This window comes from Camponotus vicinus, unplaced genomic scaffold (genome assembly GCF_025532165.1).
Source record: "Camponotus vicinus isolate PSW18456_S1 unplaced genomic scaffold, iyCamVici1.0 SCAF_3, whole genome shotgun sequence".
Classification (NCBI taxonomy): domain Eukaryota; kingdom Metazoa; phylum Arthropoda; class Insecta; order Hymenoptera; family Formicidae; genus Camponotus; species Camponotus vicinus.
The window spans coordinates 6656940-6676353 of NW_028141967.1; the positions used below are offsets into that span (position 1 = coordinate 6656940).

The following is a 19414-nucleotide window of genomic DNA, read 5'->3' on the forward strand; positions in this document are numbered from 1 at the left end:
CCTAAGCATTCGCGCAAGCGTGCGAATTAGTGGGAAGATCCTTAAGAGGAGATCCGAAAAGGCATTAAGATAGTGAAATAACGAAGGCTCTTTCTCGGATACAAATCTCTCGCGATCTTTCTCAAGACACAAGCTACCGATTCTCGGCTCGCGCTTACTTTGTTAATTCGAGTCAAGACAAATTTGTATCGCGTCGTCGTGTCGAGAGATCAGACACAGTTCGTTTGTTCTATTTCAAGAAAATAAAATTATACAGTCCACAAGAACACGATTTTCCATTCGCATAACACCCAACAAATATTATGTGACAATAAATACTAATTTAAATATACATTTCTTATTTATTTCCTCCTCATTTTTTAATTATAGACTTTTCATTTTTGCTAATTCTTTCTTTTTCATATAATAACTTTGATATTTTCCATACAAGATTTCATTATTTTATGTTTATATGGTATTTCTAAATATTGCATTTTAATTATAATCCTTTTAAATATATTGCAATATTTGCATTTCTTTCATAATATAAATTTTGGTTGTTTGCTAATTAATTTGATTATACTATATTTCAAGATATTCTTTTAGCTTTCTAAGTGAAAAATAAGATTTCTGTTATGTGATCGTAAAATTTCTATATAATAACTTATATTATTCCTCGTTAAAAAGAAATCTTTCAAATTTTTCTTCTACATAAAAATTTAAATATTTTTACTACAATAATTATTTTTAAATTTTTATTTCTAATTTCTTGATAGTTAATTAATAGTATTCCGATATTCACATATTCACATTAATTAATTAGTAATGTACAAATGTTCACATCATAAATCTCTTTTAACTTAATTGAAAGTGAAAGCAAAAATATTCATTTTTATTATAATCCAGGAAAAATAATAATATTAAGCATACATTATTTCTATATACATGTATAATTTATAAAGGCAAATTTTTAATATTTATAAATGTAAACAATAATTTGTTATTTACATTTGAGTAAAATATTCTTTATCTTTATATATTATAATATATCTCTATTAATGATGCTATACTTTGCGTTTCATTTGACTTATGATTGATCGGTCGGATGAAAATTTACGAGATGCGTAAAATACACATAGACTTAATTTGATATAACATAAGGTCCATAAAATTTATAGAATTATATAACACGTTGCACATAACGAGAGTTTAATTGGAAATTATTCGATGTTGTGAAAACTCAAGCCAATTCACCAATAAAAGAGTTTGAATAGTTATGATGGATTATAAGCATTTATTGGTACATAATTTCGACACACAATTCTATATATATATATTCTCAATATATTATTTTTATACTATAATTAACATTGTATTTTTAATCTTACAATGTCTAGAATGTCACAAAATCTTCGTAGAGAAAAGCTAAAATATTATTTCTACATAATTTTAATATATTTATGTTACACAAATTATAAAATTTATTATGCACACTGCTGAGGGACACTGGGAAGTATTTCATGAATAGCAGCCATATCAGTTGGATATTCTTTTGCCAGGCTTTCATTTGGTACGTAATGAGTACCTTCGAATTTAGAAAAATATCGTCCTATTTCAACGTTATTGATCCATCTAGGTGAACATATTGATAGAGTATCTGAAATAAAAAAAAGATATATTTTATTGCGTGAATGAAAACTCATAGAAGATATATAATTTATAATGTTACTAATACTAATATTTTTGTACCTTGTGGCAAATAATATAACATATTATTTTCGGCGAGAATTATATAATGTGGTTGGAATTGAATTCTTGCGTGTATATTATAATAGATCTCTTCACATCTACATATACAAAAGTGGCCACTATCATTCTTTGTATCGCAGCATTCGCTTAGATATGGAACAAAAGATTCCAACTTTCTTTTTACGAACCAAGCTTCGCATTTATAATGCCTACCAATTATCACGCCAGTGTGAGAATCAATTTCTCTGAGCATAATACCCAATTGCTCTGTTACATGTCTATGAATGCGTACAACGATACCAATTGCAAATTTATTTTTTTTATCTCTTATTTCTGGTTGTATTTTTCTCACGATTTTGGTTCCATTCTGTATGTATACAAATGTAATAATAAAATTTAACTAGTATGTTATCAAGTAATTTCCAAAGTAATTATTGTAATGCTTTAAGTTATATAGATAATTATATTATTTTTATTATTTTATACATATATATATTGTGTGTGTGTGTGTGTGTGTGTGTGTGTGTGTGTGTGTGTGTGTGTGTGTGTGTGTGTGTGTGTGTGTGTGTGTGTGTGTGTGTAAGTGATTTAAATGCCAAATAGTACAAATCCGAGAAACAAAAAACTGAAAAATAAAGATGCGTTCGTATTTATTAAATCTATATAAAAATAATTGGTAAACCTGCATAAAAGGGGATCCTGTTCGTATGACTTTGATCTTGACATATATTGTCAAGGTCATCCTCCTGAGTAACATTCCAAAGGTTTTAACCGTCGGTCATGTATTTATTAAAAAGTTATAGACAAAAAAAGTTTTATTAATTTCACATAATTTTCGGACACCATATACAATAATAGATCTAGATTTTAATAAAAATAAGTGATAGATACAACATATATTTTACACCATCCCTGAGTCAGTGCGAGAAACGAAATCTATTATTGTACTGTTCCACATAGGTTTGCAACTTTTCACGCGAAGCGAGGCCCACCCCACACCACCCCTGAGTCAGTGCGAAACGAGGTCTATTATTGTACATAGTACACATAAATAATCCGTACAATAATAGATCTCGTTTCGCACTGACTCAGAGGTGGTGTGGGGTAGACCTCGCTTCGCGTGGAAAGTTGCAAATTTATGTGGAGCTGTACAATTATAAACCTCGTTTCGCACTGACTCAGGGATGGACCTCGCTTCGCGTGGAAAATTGCAAACCTATGTGGAACTGTACAATTATAGACTTCGTTTTATATTGACTCAGGAGTAGTGTGGGGTGTATCACGCTTTGCGTGGAAAGTTGCACACTTGTGTGGAATCGTACTCTTTAATAAACAACGACCGACGGCTAAAACCTTTGGAATGTTACTCAGGAGGATGACCTTGACAACATATGTCAAGATCAAAGTCATACGAGTAGAGTCCCCTTTTATGCAGGTTTATCACTAATAATTCCAATTTTGAGCAGACTTGTATCATTTAACCATGTAATTTGCAATTAACAATTACACATTTTTTTCTTAAAAACAACTATGTGTTTTTTTACACCAATTGATTTCTCACATTATTTTGTGCAATAAAAGTATTGAGGTAAGATAATCGAAAAATGAATATTTTACTAGATATTTTACGGTGTATGTAATAAAATTAAGAAATTATTTCAAGCCTCATAACTCGAAAAGTGGAGAGGGGAAGAGCCTTCGCCGCGCGCCTACACACTCATCGCTCCTCCCCTCCCCAATCACCGTTTCGCCGCGTGCCGCCAATATGTTACAGTGAGACCACCTTCACCGCCACGCACTTCTAGCCACGCGCATTGGCCGATTTTCTTTAATTTATTTCTCGTTAATATTGCATAATTGTACAAGACTTTTTTCTTATTTGAGCCAATCTACCTTAATTTTTTAAAGTCATGCTCACTTTCATGACACCCTGTATATATATATATATATATATATATATATATATATATATATAATGTGTGTAATACACTACCTTTATTGAGTGTACAATAATTTCGTATTCATTATCCATTCGTACATATTCAGTATCGAACTTATTTAAACTTCGTGTTAAGACATTCACCATTTTAATGAGTTTCCAATAGTACAATATATTACAATGATTTTTCAGATCACAGAAATGTTCAGCAAGTATCTCCTAAAAAAATTTCAATTGCAAATTAGAAATAAAACGAAGTTATCTTTTACTTATTACTTATGGAATAATTTGACTAATTGACTATACTTATGTCAACTTATTGTACATAAGACTTATAATTGATTGTTATTTTTATTAACTATATCTTGTTAAAATTAATAAAAAGATTACATATAAAGAATTGCTTACTGATATATTATGTAATGGATTCTCTAAAAAATTGACCCCAATGTAATTTTCTTTTCTATTAATGTTTGCAGGGTATTGTAGATTAGATCTACTCATATAAAAACACTCCATGAAAGTCCATTCTTCTTCCGTATTACTGAAAATAATAGAAAAATTATCATATGTACACACACACACACACACACACAGACACACACGCGCGCGCGCGGGTGTCCAGACCACTTCTACACCCCTTTTAAAATGAAAATAAATGGCTTTTATCAAAAATCGTGAACAATTTTTAAGTAAATCGGGTATGCTCTATCAAATGGTGATATTTTCAACTTTTGATTCCGACCGGAAATATGTCATCCGAATCGGAAGTTGAATTTTTTTAGGGGAACATGATACTTTTTATTACAGATTCGAATTGTACGTGAAAAAGTAAGAGTAATTATTTACTTTAGGGGAGCAACCTTTGATGACCTTGACCTTGATATGTTATAGTGGTCACCCTTCTGAGTAACCTTCAGAAGGTTTTAGCCGTCGCTCGTGATTCATTGAAGAGTTATCAACATAAGAAGTTATAAATGGAATGTAAATTTTATTGACACCGTGAAGATAGAACTATAGTATATATAACTTATATAAACATGAATTGTAGTATTCTCGATTCTTATTCATATACAAGTGTTCAGTTGTTCCTTGGACATCGTTGTGAACGATTGCTATTACTTATTCTTGTGAGTTCAACTCTCAACAAATGAAACATATTTTTCGATGTTGTGTACATATAGATGTTCATGTTTCACATTGAAAGTATACATTTTACTTTGATTTTCACAGAAAGTGAACTTTGCTTCACCTTGCAAAGTACACGCGAGGTCCACCCCTGAATCAGTGCGAAACGAGGTCTATTAGTGTATGGTTTCACATGGGTTTGCAACTTTCCATGCGAAGTGAGGTCCACCTCACACCACTCCTGAGTCAGTGCGAAATGAGGTCTATTATTGTATGGTTTCACATAGGTTTGCAACTTTACATGCGAAGCGAGGTCCACCCCGCACCATCCCAGAGTCAGCGCGAATCGAGGTCTATGGGTCCTCGCTTCGCATGGAAAATTGTAAACCCATGTGGAACCATACAATATAGACCTCATTTCGCGCTGACTCAGGGGTAGTATGGGATAGACCTCGTTTCACATGGAGAGTTGCAAACCTATGTGAAACCATACAATAATAGACCTCGTTTTATGCTGACTCAGGGGTGGTGTGGGGTGGCCCTCGCGTGTACTTTGCAAAGTGAAGCAAAGTTCACTCTCTGCGAGAGTCAAAGTAAAATGTATACGCGTGGATACAGTGAGTTCCGCCCCCTTGCGGGGGGCTCCACTTTCGAAAGATATAACCTAACTCAAACCTATTTTTTATTTAAATCAAATTTTAGTTTTAATGTCTAAGGAACAACTGAACACTTGTATATAAATAAAAATCGAGAATTCTACAGAGACTACAATTCATATTTATATAGATTATATCAGAGCTGTCCACGTTTTGCACATTTCGGCCGATTTCCGTGAGTCAACACCTATCGCCGCCTCCCTCTCCCCTTACCTCTCGAGATCTTAACAACGAGCCAGCTAACAACCGTAACCAAGACGCGCGACACTTTACTTCAGGTACGGCTCATCTATAACGCGATGTTGTTCCGTACGCTCCGTCTACCAAATGTTAATACTTTAAAAAAATACGCGAGTTCTTTAAAATCTTTTTAGATAATTAATTCAAAATGTATAATAAAGTTTCAATTCCCGATTATTAATTACATTAATAATAAAATATTGACATTTGGCAGACGGGGTATAGGGAACGGTATCGCGTTATAGATGCGCCGTATTTGAAGTGTCTTAGTTACGGTTATTAGCTGGCTCGTTGTCAAGATCTCGAGACGTAAGTGGGGGGCGATAGGCGTTGACTCACGGAAATCGGCCGAAATGTGCAAAACGTGGCAGCTCTGGATTATATATACTATAGTTCTATCTACACGGTGTCAATAAAATTTACATTCTATTTATAACTTCTTATGTTGATAACTTTTCAATGAATCACGAGCGACGGCTAAAACCTTCTAAAAGTTACTTAGAAGGGTGACCACTATAACATATGTCAAGGTCAAGGTCATCAGAGGTTGCTTCCCTAAAGTAAATACTTACCCTCGATTTACTTAAAAATTGTTCGCGATTTTTTATAAAAGCCATTTATTTTCATTTTAAAAGGGGTGTACGGGTGGTCTGGGATACCCTGTGTATAACATATATATAACATATATATGTATAACATATACAGGGTGTCCGATAACTTTTTGCATACCCGAAATGTGAAAGTAGGTTGGCTCAAACTAAAAAAGAAATTTCTTTACCATTTTGTGATTTTCGCAATAATTAATGAGAAATTACTTAAAAAAGGTCGGCCAATCTGCATGAGTAGAAGCGCACAGCAACAAGAATCGTCCCATTGTAACTTATATCAGGCAAAGCAGTAAATGGGGAAGGAGTGGTGATTGCGGGAAAGCCTTAATTTCTCATTAATTATTGCGAAAATCACAAAATGGTATAGAAGTTTCCTTCTTAGTTTGAACCAACCTACCTTCGGATGTGCAAAAAATTATCGGATACCCTGTATAACACACACACGCACACACATATATATAAAACATCAGATAGATAAGCTCTCAAGCTAAAATTGTACTAACTATTTTGGACCCCATAAAATTTCTATTGCAAAATGGTTATTTCTCAAAAAGCAGCGTATACCCAGTCTTCTGGCTACGCTGTGATATATAATAGGTAGTATATATCCTTGATATTCTAAAATCTATATCATCACATTTTATTAGAAAAATTATATTGGATATTTATGAGATAACACGTAGATATGCTTGCGTAGTGCATAACAAAGTAGCACATTACAATTTAATATAATATAAAAATAACTTACGTAATTGATATATTTAGATTCGACATCTAATGTTATCAATAATTCAACTAATTTCTGAAACTCTAATTCAGAAAATATATATTCTTCCAGGATACATATTATTTGCCTTGATTCTGTTGGAGTCCAGAAATTATCATCGATATTGTTATATCTCCAGAAAATAAATTTCTCAGAAGATATCGAGAATACAGAATGCGTAGGATGTTTATTTTGAAGGCGGCACAGTACTTTTTGCGCAATGTGATCTAACCACATATCAATGTCTGAGTAAGACACATATGGTAGAAAATATTGAACTATAATAGTAATTTGCTTTTCTAAAAGCAGTTTTTCTTTCGGCAAACTTGTAAATTTATTTTGCTCATATATTAAACGATATTGTCTTAGCCAGTGAAAAATTAAACCAAAATTATATTTAGTTGTCAAATTAGAATCGTGCCTGAAAAAATTTGCTGTATAATAATTACTTTAATTTATAATATAATGTTAATGGCACTTTAATTCATTAAATTCTACCATGGTGTAGACATAATTCTGCTTATATCGTCCAAAACAAAACAATATATCATAGAATTTTTAGATACGAAACAGAGAAAACGAATAAATTCTTCTCTAATACCACATAAATCATTATAAGGCATTAAAGATATATAATACTCTAGTCTTTTCATACATTCTATACTAGTTCCAGCATGATTAAAAATATTTCTTAGTTTCTTTGTATTATTTTCATAATTTTTTTTCGAAGAAGGGAACCTAAAATAAAAACAGAAAATTCTCAAAAATTATATTAAACAACAAATATCAATAAGAAATTATAATCAATATACTTTCTAAAACACATAATTTTCTTAATTACATAAGTACATACAGGTTCCTAAATTCGCGATAAATATTTTAATGACAAATTCTTTGTAACATTTTAAGACGAAAGTTCCAATACGAAAATGTCGAGGCTATAATAATTTTCAAATGGGAGAACTTTAAAGACCAATAACAAGACTATATTTACGCGCACTCAGGAGTGGTCGGTAAAGGTGCTTTCATGAATTGGCCGAAGAAAACTTAAAATTAATTTCAAATTAAATAAGAAACATATGAAATTAATAAAATTAACAATATTATTATAAGTATATACATTTTACGGTCAACGCTCACCATGCAGATGATCTAATAAGAACCTAAAATAATTAAGCAAACATTAGTCATAAACCGTTCATAATTTTCTCACTCAAAAACGTTAGCACAAATTAATAATATTAAGATGATATCTATTTATAAAAGATGTTCAATATGTCCACCGTCACATTTGATACATAATCGTGCACGTCGTAACAAACTATTGCAATTATTATCGCAATTATTTGTAGTATTACAGCTGCGAATATAATTGGCAAACATAATCTGCTTCAATAATTTTTTCTTCCAACTCCATCCTACACTGATAAAAAAATCAATGATAACATTGACTATAATTGCATGGTAAAAAAATTATAGTTAGGATACTCATTTTTATAGTAAATTTTACAATAATACTGGTAATATAAACTATATATGCATGGTACCGAGAAACAATGAAACTTTTTGCTATAATTAATAATAATTTCAAATATCATATAAGTAAAAAATGAAAGAAAGGAATGATACATATAATTTTACTATTCATACAGTCATTGTAACATTAATAATGGTAAATATTACTATATTATTATCTGTCGTTTAGATATTAATATAGTAGTAATAAATGAAAAAAATTATAATAACAGCTATATCTAAATAGTACGTGGAACCTGATGAATAGCACATTTAACAACATAAAACTTATTATTTGGAATGATTGTATGTGGCACATGTTTCTTCGCTTGCCGCGCACTACTCTTAACTTTTCTCGTATTCAATATTTAGCATAAAATGTATATAAAGGACTAGTATTAAACACGTAAGATCTAAAGTATATTTTTTTCCTCTTAGCAGTAGTGCGAAAAAGAGGATGCTACTCACACGCAGGTTCTCGGATTGTATGCATGTGAGCATCCTCTTTCTGACATATCACTGTTAATCAGTTTAATTTAAGACAAACTGAATTTAAAATAATTTATTTAATAATCTGGATTCCTTGTTAGGATTCAGAATATTAAACAGATTATTTGAAATTATAACGGAAAGAAACTTTTAAACAACTTGGTGCTGCGTATATTAAAAATCTGTAATATACGTAACATGTATTACAGGTTTTCAGTATTAATAGTGAATTTCGGAACACTACATATACTATAACCATATGGTTACATGAAATGGATATTATGATTTTACGAACTATATTTTCATGTTATATCAACTATATTTTTTATAGTAAAATGCACTATTATATATGCTTGGCGCCTTAAGATACTATAAATTATAGTGAAATTATGATCATTTCAACTATAATTTTTTATCAGTGTATTTTCGATTTTTTTTATAAATGTATTATTTTACTTCTTGCCTCCACAAAAAAAATCTGATGTTAAATCAGGTGATCGAGCTGCCCATTTTATGGAACTGATATATGGCGCCGATAGAACTGCATTTTCAATTTCGTTAGTACACTGATAAAAAATTATAGTTGAAATTATTATAATTTCACTATAATTTATAGTATCTTAAGGCGCCAAGCATATATAATAGTGCATTTTACTATAAAAAATATAGTTGATATAACATGAAAATATAGTTCGTAAAATCATAATATCCATTTCATATAACCATATAGTTATAGTATACGTAGTGTTCCGAAATTCACTATAAGTACTGAAAATCTGTAATACATGTTACGTATATTACAGATTTTTAATATACGCAGCACCAAGTTGTTTAAAAGTTTCTTTCCGTTATAATTTCAAATAATCTGTTTAATATTCTGAATCCTAACAAGGAATCCAGATTATTAAATAAATTATTTTAAATTCAGTTTGTCTGAAATTAAACTGATAAACAGTGATATGTCAGAAAGAGGATGCTCACATGCATACAATCCGAGAACCTGCGTGTGAGTAGCATCCTCTTTTTCGCACTACTGCTAAGAGGAAAAAAATATACTTTAGATCTTACGTGTTTAATACTAGTCCTTTATATACATTTCATGCTAAATATTGAATACGAGAAAAGTTAAGAGTAGTGCGCGGCAAGCGAAGAAACATGTGCCACATACAATCATTCCAAATAATAAGTTTTATGTTGTTAAATGTGCTATTCATCAGGTTCCACGTACTATTTAGATATAGCTGTTATTATAATTTTTTTCATTTATTACTACTATATTAATATCTAAACGACAGATAATAATATAGTAATATTTACCATTATTAATGTTACAATGACTGTATGAATAGTAAAATTATATGTATCATTCCTTTCTTTCATTTTTTACTTATATGATATTTGAAATTATTATAAATTATGGTAAAAAGTTTCATTGTTTCTCGGTACCATGCATATATAGTTTATATTACCAGTATTATTGTAAAATTTACTATAAAAATGAGTATCCTAACTATAATTTTTTTACCATGCAATTATAGTCAATTTTATCATCGATTTTTTTATCAGTGTACGAACATATCGGTCGCGATCGACTATAATTTTTCTTATAGGCATCATGTTTCCTGTATTTTGTAATCATTTTAAAAATTAAAATGGATTATACATTAAACGAATATTGTGACTTGCTCATCATTTACGGTGAATCAAATATCACTTCTTGCCACGCAATAATAAACGTTTTCTTGAGCGTAAATCTCCTAATCCTAATGTATTCCTACATTTAATAAACGACAAAAAAAATAAGCCGTTCTATCGGCGATAGATGAAGAGATTATATCATTTCAAAAGTTCAAAATTTATTACCTGGAGATTATACACATAAAGTCAATTTTTGTACGTGGTTATTGGTACAAGAAAAAAAACAATCTGGATTTTTGCAAACAATATTATTTACAGATGAATCTTTATTCGCGAAGGTTTATTCAATATAACACACATATGGAGTAATCTCTAACGGATATACTATTCAAAGTTACCAACACCGATTTAGTATAAATTTATGGCAGGATTATTTCATAATTTAGTAGTAAGTTAAGCTATTATATGCATTGTATTATTTGGAAATTATTATTATCAGTAGAAATATCAATTTTAATATTAATTTAAATTGGAATCTTTCCAAATGCCGTCAATAATTAATAGTGTTACATACAATCAATTTTTAAAGAATGATTAATCACATAAAATGTGCCGCTAAAAGATGTACCTTTAAACATACAACAATGAATGTTTTACGTATCAACAAGATAGATCCTCATCTCATCTTTCTGTACTTGTGCAGCAATACTCTCATAAAATGAGCGGCTCGATCACATGATTTAACATCAGATTCTTCCTGTCTTTTTGGAGGAAGGAGGTAAAAGAATACGTTTATTTAAAACATCGAAAATAGGATGGAGTTGGAAGAAAAAATTATTGAAGCAGATTATATTCGCCAATTATATTCGCAGCTATAACGATACATATAATTTCGAATGCAATAACGAGTTTGCTTACGATGTGCACGATTATGTATCGAATGAGGCGATGGACGTGTCGAACATCTTTTATAAATATATATCATCTTAATATTATTAATTTTTGCTACTGTTTTTGAGTGAGAAAATTATGAACGGTTTATGACTAATGATTAATGGTTGAGGACTAATGTTTGCTTAATTATTTTAGTTATTTTGTTAGATCATCTGCATGGTGAGCGTTGGCCGCAAAATGATACTTGTAATAATATTGTTAATTTTATTAATTTCATACGTTTCTTATTTAATTTTATATTAATTTTAATTTTCTTCGGCCAATTTATAGGACTATTGCGTCCAATCCATCTTCCATGAAACTTGTTATTCATTAATGTAAATAAAACTTTTAACGTTAATATCGAAAAGGTACTAATATTAAAAATCTCTATATAAAATAATTTTTAAAAAATTCATAAGAATCTATATGTAAAATAATTTTAAAGGAATTTATAACAAAATATTTTATGAATTTTTATTTTTATTGTATGAATTGTTAAAAAAGTACGTCAGTTTCAATTTATTTTAAGTTTTACTTATATTTCTATTTGATTTTATTATATTAATGTCTTTCTTTTTTAAACTCTAGAAATTTTATCACAATTTAAAAAAAAAACATATCGACTTGATTTGTATTAAAATTGAATAAATATCGGGAAATGTACACTGATAAAAAATTATAGTTGAAATTATCATAATTTCACTATAATTTATAGTATCTTAAGGCGCCAAGCATATATAATAGTGCATTTTACTATAAAAAATATAGTTGATATAACATGAGAAAATATAGTTCATAAAATCATAATATCCATTTCATGTAACCATATGGTTATGGTATACGTAGTGTTCCGAAATTCACTATTAGTACTGAAAATCAGTAATACATGTTACGTATATTACAGATTTTTAATATACGCAGCACCAAGTTGTTTAAAAGTTTTTTTCCGTCTATAATTTCAAATAATCTGTTTAATATTCTGAATCCTAACAAGGAATCCAGATTATTAAATAAATTATTTTAAATTCAGTTTGTCTGAAATTAAACTGATGTTACGTCCGGTGGACTCCACGATTCTTTTATTTCCTCGAAACGATTTCGTGGAAGAAAGAAATCGAGGATCGACTTGCATTTGGAATGTAAATCGATTCTTCTTAGGAATAAAGATAACGCGTAGAAGAACGCAACCTAATCCGCGTGTATCGTCATTAAACTTTAACAAATCTAATACTGAGAATGGCCAGTCGAGATAGCGTCAACGAAACTCTAAATAAATTTACGAGTTATATGATGAAAAGTTGTTATGAGAAATTCTAACTGTCCCGTATCTATTGGTACGGCTTTATGTTCCAAGCCTCTCTATCCAAAGAATTTTCAAAATAAAGATCTGGTCCTCGGAAGAGTGACAAATAATAAACGTAAGACAAAACCTTTCGAAATTGATAGTGCACGTGCGCTCGTTCGACAGGCCACCCTCGAGCGATTTCTCCGAATCGCCAAATCATCAAGCGATAAGATAATCAGCTCACTCCCACTCTCTACTGGATGGAGCTAAGTCTCGAGCCAAAGGGCTTAACCAATAAAAATATTAAGAGACCCCTCTCCTTTTAAAAAATCAAGCTCCTTGACCTTAGGAAGGGAGTAATAGAAATTATTTAATTCGCCTAAAAAGATTCCCCAGCATCCAGAAGGGAGGAGGTAATAACTTTAAAATGCAAGCGCAAGGCGCGACGCGCGCTATTAACACTACAGTTGACAGTTCAGTACGCTAATTCTTCCGACGAGCAGCAGTGCAGTTGACAATTCAGTTCACAGTTCCAGTCAAGATTCAGTCATTCAATTTTAAAATTATATAGCCTCGGGGATCCTCTTTTCTTGCATTATGCAATTGAGTTATTAATCTGTTTTATCACAGTGAAAATGATTTTGTTAACATTTAATTGTGCATCGTGTGAATTTTCTGATAAACATCTCCATTACCCAGCTCTTCATATTATAAACCTCCGACCTCAGCCATTGCAATTTTATCAACGCACTCAATTTTGTGATGCCAACGAGTTGTGAGTAAAATTGAGTAATTTTTATTTTCTCCCTTTCCCATATCTTACTATCTCATATTTTAAAATCTATGTCTGACAAACAATTTCAAACAGTTTAGTAACCATTAAATTTTTACTAATTACTATCAATCCTTGTCTCACCTCTTCCTAATCATCTTCCTCATCATTCCCCGTTCGCCGGGAATCTCCGTAAGGCGATTCGCGAACAATTCCCTGTTCGCCGGGAATCTCCGTAAGGCGATTCGCGAACAATTTCCAGTTCGCCGGGAATCTCCGTAAGGCGATTCGCGAACAATTCCCTGTTCGCCGGGAATCTCCGTAAGGCGATTCGCGAACAATTCCCCGTTCGCCGGGAATCTCCGTAAGGCGATTTGCGAACAATTTCCAGTTCGCCGGGAATCTCCGTAAGGCGATTCGCGAACAATTCCCCGTTCGCCGGGAATCTCCGTAAGGCGATTCGCGAACAATTCCCCGTTCGCCGGGAATCTCCGTAAGGCGATTCGCGAACAATTCTCCGTTCGCCGGGAATCTCCGTAAGGCGATTCGCGAACAATTTCCAGTTCGCCGGGAATCTCCGTAAGGCGATTCGCGAACAATTCCCCGTTCGCCGGGAATCTCCGTAAGGTGATTCGCGAACAATTTCCAGTTTGCCGGGAATCTCCGTAAGGCGATTCGCGAACAATTCCCCGTTCGCCGGGAATCTCCGTAAGGCGATTCGCGAGCAATTCCCCGTTCGCCGGGAATCTCCGCAAGGCGATTCGCGAACAATTCCCCGTTCGCCGGGAATCTCCGTAAGGCGATTCGCGAACAATTCCTTATTTCTCTTTATTAGCTCTTTCTGATTTATTTACCGAGAATTTATATTGTTTTCTATCTTTATATCTCGTTTCAGCCCTTCTTTATATATATCTTTTCATTTCTATTTTTTCTTGACTCCCTTTCGTTTTCTTTTAATTTCCCATCCTCATATTATTATTATTATTATTATGTTTTCCTTTCTCTTCATATTATTTTCCTTTGAATTATCATTACTTTTGGGAGAAGCCGTTGAAATAGATGAATAATTTTCGAACTTAGACTTGGCGAATCTCTTATCTTAATTTTATTATTGTATTTTAATTTAGACCTGTGTTTCAGCGAATTTAGAAAATTTTAATTCTAACTATAACACATATGCGCAAGCGACGAATTCTATACTTCTTCTAATGAGTAAGCGTTATTCATAGTTTTATTACACATTCACTTTTTATTTTGTTTTATTTCTTATATTATATTAATTATATGTATATTGTATTAACCAGTCAGAATTTAATTCTTAACGTAAATTCTTCCCTGTATATTCTGACTGATGACCTCCGAACGATTGTAACACCCGCGAGAATATATACATACACACACAGATACTCACTCACGCATACCTACAACTGCTAAGATGTATTTTTCTTTCATTATTTTTTTTTATAATATATGTATTTTTAATTTAATGTATAATTTAATTATTTAAACCGTTCTCTTCCCTAAATCCCGAGATCGCACTAGGTCCCATCCCGCGTAACAAGAATTAAATTCCTTTACCGAAAAGGGGCCATCGAACGAATAGGCTTAAAAACGCAGCGTTAAAGAGACCTTCGGTCGCTGACCTGTGTCAGGCCCTTCACATTCGTTCGACCCGATCCATACACACGCCCGAATAAAGTGTGTACGGGGTAAGTAAGTTGCGTCCTTCCATACGGCCCATCCATTCCAGGGTCTGGACGTAACACTGATAAACAGTGATATGTCAGAAAGAGGATGCTCACATGCATACAATCCGAGAACCTGCGTGTGAGTAGCAGCCTCTTTCTCGCACTACTGCTAAGAGGAAAAAAATATACTTTAGATCTTACGTGTTTGATACTAGTCCTTTATATACATTTTATGCTAAATATTGAATACGAGAAAAGTTAAGAGTAGTGCGCCGCGTAACGGCAAGCGAAGAAACATGTGCCACATACAATCATTCCAAATAATAAGTTTTATGTTGTTAAATGTGCTACACTGAAAAAACTGATTGGTAATAATTATCAAATATATTTAGTTGTGAATTTTAATTGAATATTTGATAAATATTATCATATTTGATAATAATTACTAAATCTTCAATTGATCTAGTTGCAAACAAATTTTGTTTGCAATTGAATCAATTAAACAATTTAGTAACAATTATTAAATATTTAATATTTATCATAAAATCTTTGATGATTGTTATTAAATATGTATTAAACTGTTATAAATATTACTAAATTATTCAATTTAAGATTATTAGATATTTGATAACTATCATTAAATGATTTAGTTCAGCCAACATGTTTGATAAAGTAATTGGTAATTATTAACAAATTTTGGTAAGATAGTCGTGTAAAAGAGTTGGCAATTATTGCCAAAATTAGCAGTAATTATAACTAAATCATGATAACGAGAAATTAAAAAATCTGGTAATTATAATTAAATGTTTGATAGTAAAAAATAATATATTTGATAAGTATTATCAGATATTTGGTAATTATAACTAAATCATCTTAAGGGGAAATTAAAACTGTGATAACTATTACTAAATGTTTAATTTAAAAGAATAAGCAATTTTATAATAGTTAATAAATATTTAATTACTAGAGCTACATATTTAGTTAAAACAAATGAGAAATTTATTTACTATCACTAAATATTTAATTGAAATAAATAAATGATTTGGTAATTATTAATAAATATTTAAATAAATAATATTTTTAATATTATGATAAAAAGTGGTAAAATATGTGAAATAAATTTAAAGACAAGTCAATATTGAAATATTGAAAAAGATTTATTATAATATTTATATAAGAACCATTTTTTTAATATTAAAATACATATATTATTAAAATACATATATAATATATTTATATATATATTTTTTATAATTTATATTTTAGAACAAGTGCGTGCGTGTTTTATCAGAACATTAATATTAACGCTAAGATATTATTTCTTAAACATCGAACATTGAAATAAAATATCGACCTTCGCCTGAAATATGAAAATTGCATGTTCTCACATTACATTCTTTCGAAACATCAACTGTGTAAATTTCATATGTACTATTCTCACGTGGCAATTCGATTTCATAAGCTTTAAAATGAGTATCTAAACCTAAAGTAATACACTTTTTATATACAACATAAAAATTCTCTGCTCTTTAAAATAATACATTGCATTATCCCGAATGACAAATTATTTTCATCAGCATTAGAAATGATCACATATTTAGGTCTAAAGACAACGCTGTTATATCGAATCCATGCAACTTCCATTAAAATGTTATCATCTACTTGAGATACATTCGTAAAAATTGAGTTGAAACAAGTTGCCAATGTCTTCCTACGAATGAGTGTTATTAAATGCGCATCCGAATCACTTGATACTAATCTTATTTCTGGACCTATTTCAATTATATCATTAAGCCCTCTTTTACAAAGAAATCTATAACAAGAATGCAATTGCAATTTGATCGCTAATGTTAATGTTATATTTTTCCTTGATGTTACGATAGACGCATAATTCTTCGAAATTTTATGAAATCCCTCATATCGAATAGAAGATAAACTTTTAAGAGGTCCCATTCTTCGAATTATTTCTGGATAATGTACCATAAAATGAAATTTGGGTTTTAGATGATCATTGAATAGTCGTATATACATTTCATGATGAGAAATTATTAACCCTTTAAGGAAATTTATTTGAACGTTTGATATAATTGTATCTGTTACGATATTAATAATTTCACAAAGTATAAGATAGAAATCCCAAACTTCATTATCATAAGGAATTAGATCTCCTATAATAAAAGTTAAGTAACAAATCATCGCAGACATTTCAGATGCTGTCATTATTAGATATCCTTTTTTTAAGTGATCAATTTTTATCAATGGCATTTTGTTTCCCTTATCGAAATTTGATTGATGATTAAAGTATTTAATTCTTTCATTTAAATGTTCCATTGTGAAAAAATTCTCCATTAGGAAATACTGTATTATTTTCGCAAGATCATATCTGCAAACACCTTCGAAAAGATCATGCATTATATCGCAAGTTATATTTATCGAGCAATCAAAATGAGAGATTTCATTGAATATACACTCCTCGTTTACGCCATATGCCAATTTTGAAACATCTTCGCAATAATTTTGTGGGGTACGTAATAAACTTTCGTCTTCAAAAGTTGCAGAACGCGTATTTGATTTTACAGCACGACAAATTCTACAAAAATAATCACTGGAAAAACTCTCATTGAAACCTAAAAGACCATTAAGTCCCAAATTATCACCTAAAAGTGCTATCATGACAAAATAAAGAATATGTTCAGAACCATTTGTATCACGAATAACAATTCCTTCATTACTTAAATATTTCAATTCCTCTATTACATATCGAAAACATTTTGCGTTCCCGAAATACATACGATCTGATGAATTTATCAGTTGTACTAAAAAAATATTTTCTAATAATGAAGCATATTGCGAAGGCAAAATTGCGATTGAGCAATAAAGTCCTCCTACTTTATAAATCCCTGCTGCAGATCCTAAAGGATTATTCGTTTCGAAATCATCGTAGTATAAAAGCAACGGTATAACCGTTTCATTTGGATAATGCTCTGTAATAGATTTCCAAATAGTACCATCGCAAACACTTGTATATGTCTTATCAATGTATATTGCAGCGATATTTGTTTTAAGAACGGATAATATTTTTTCATAGAAACCAGGTAATTCTAAAAGAGTCTTTAATGTTTCACGCATAGGTATGATTTGACCTTCACATTTTTGAACAGTGAGAATTGTGTTTTGCTCCTTTCTTTTATTACTGTAGTATTCTCCGATAAAGAATGATTGTGGAGAGATAAAATACTTTGATTTTCGGAGATACTGGAATCTTTTATATTCACTATCAATATTTTCCAATATAGATATCTTACAGTTATCAAAATTGTATAAATTAGAAAGCAATTGTGATTTTAATTGTTGAAGAAAATATTCAGAAACATTCTGAATTGTATCTCGAAACTCTTCTATAATTTTTTGAACTATTAATCGGGCAATAGGTTTCTGATATAATTGAGCGACGAATTTTAGCACACAATTTTCAATATCGTTAGATGAAATATTTTTTTCAATTATAAAATTATTTGTATTAGTAATTGAATTATTTTCTGTTATGTTTTCCATTTTAAATATTACAGACGTCTGTAATGATGAATTATCATCTTTATTATCAGCGTCTTGTAATTGATGTATTTGAAATGAACATCTAGCATCTAAGTGTTTTTGTAATGAAAAAAAAGAAGAAAATATCCGATAACATTTAGGATTAATACATTTATATGTCATCTCAAATGGATGATATGATTTTAAATGTTTAATATATGCTCGAGTATCTCCGAAAATCTTTTTTAAACAAATTCGACAATCCATTTTTGGCTAAAGCAATCTTTTAAAATGCGATGTTAGTATTTGAAAAATTATTATTTTTAAGCGTATTGTTTTATGTTTCAAAAAAACGCAATAAAATTAATTGTTACTTATGTCAAAAACAAATAATAAGAGCTAATACTAAATTAATAAAATCTAATACTAATGAGAAAATAAGTTCGGTGGCATATACTATATATATATATATATATATATATATATATATAT

At 30.5% G+C, this 19414-nt stretch overlaps 1 protein-coding gene across 1 annotated transcript; it reads right to left on the reverse strand.

The window, feature by feature from the left end:
* Positions 1-1267: 1267 nt before the first annotated feature.
* LOC145968726 (uncharacterized) lies at positions 1268-3832 on the reverse strand. The gene is made up of 3 exons (XM_083094434.1): positions 3722-3832; positions 1729-2095; positions 1268-1636 (listed from the first exon to the last, which is right to left on the reverse strand). Exons 1-3 carry the CDS (start codon positions 3812-3814, stop codon positions 1464-1466), a joined length of 633 nt encoding a protein of 210 aa, XP_082950560.1. The 5' UTR covers positions 3815-3832; the 3' UTR covers positions 1268-1463.
* Positions 3833-19414: the final 15582 nt, after the last annotated feature.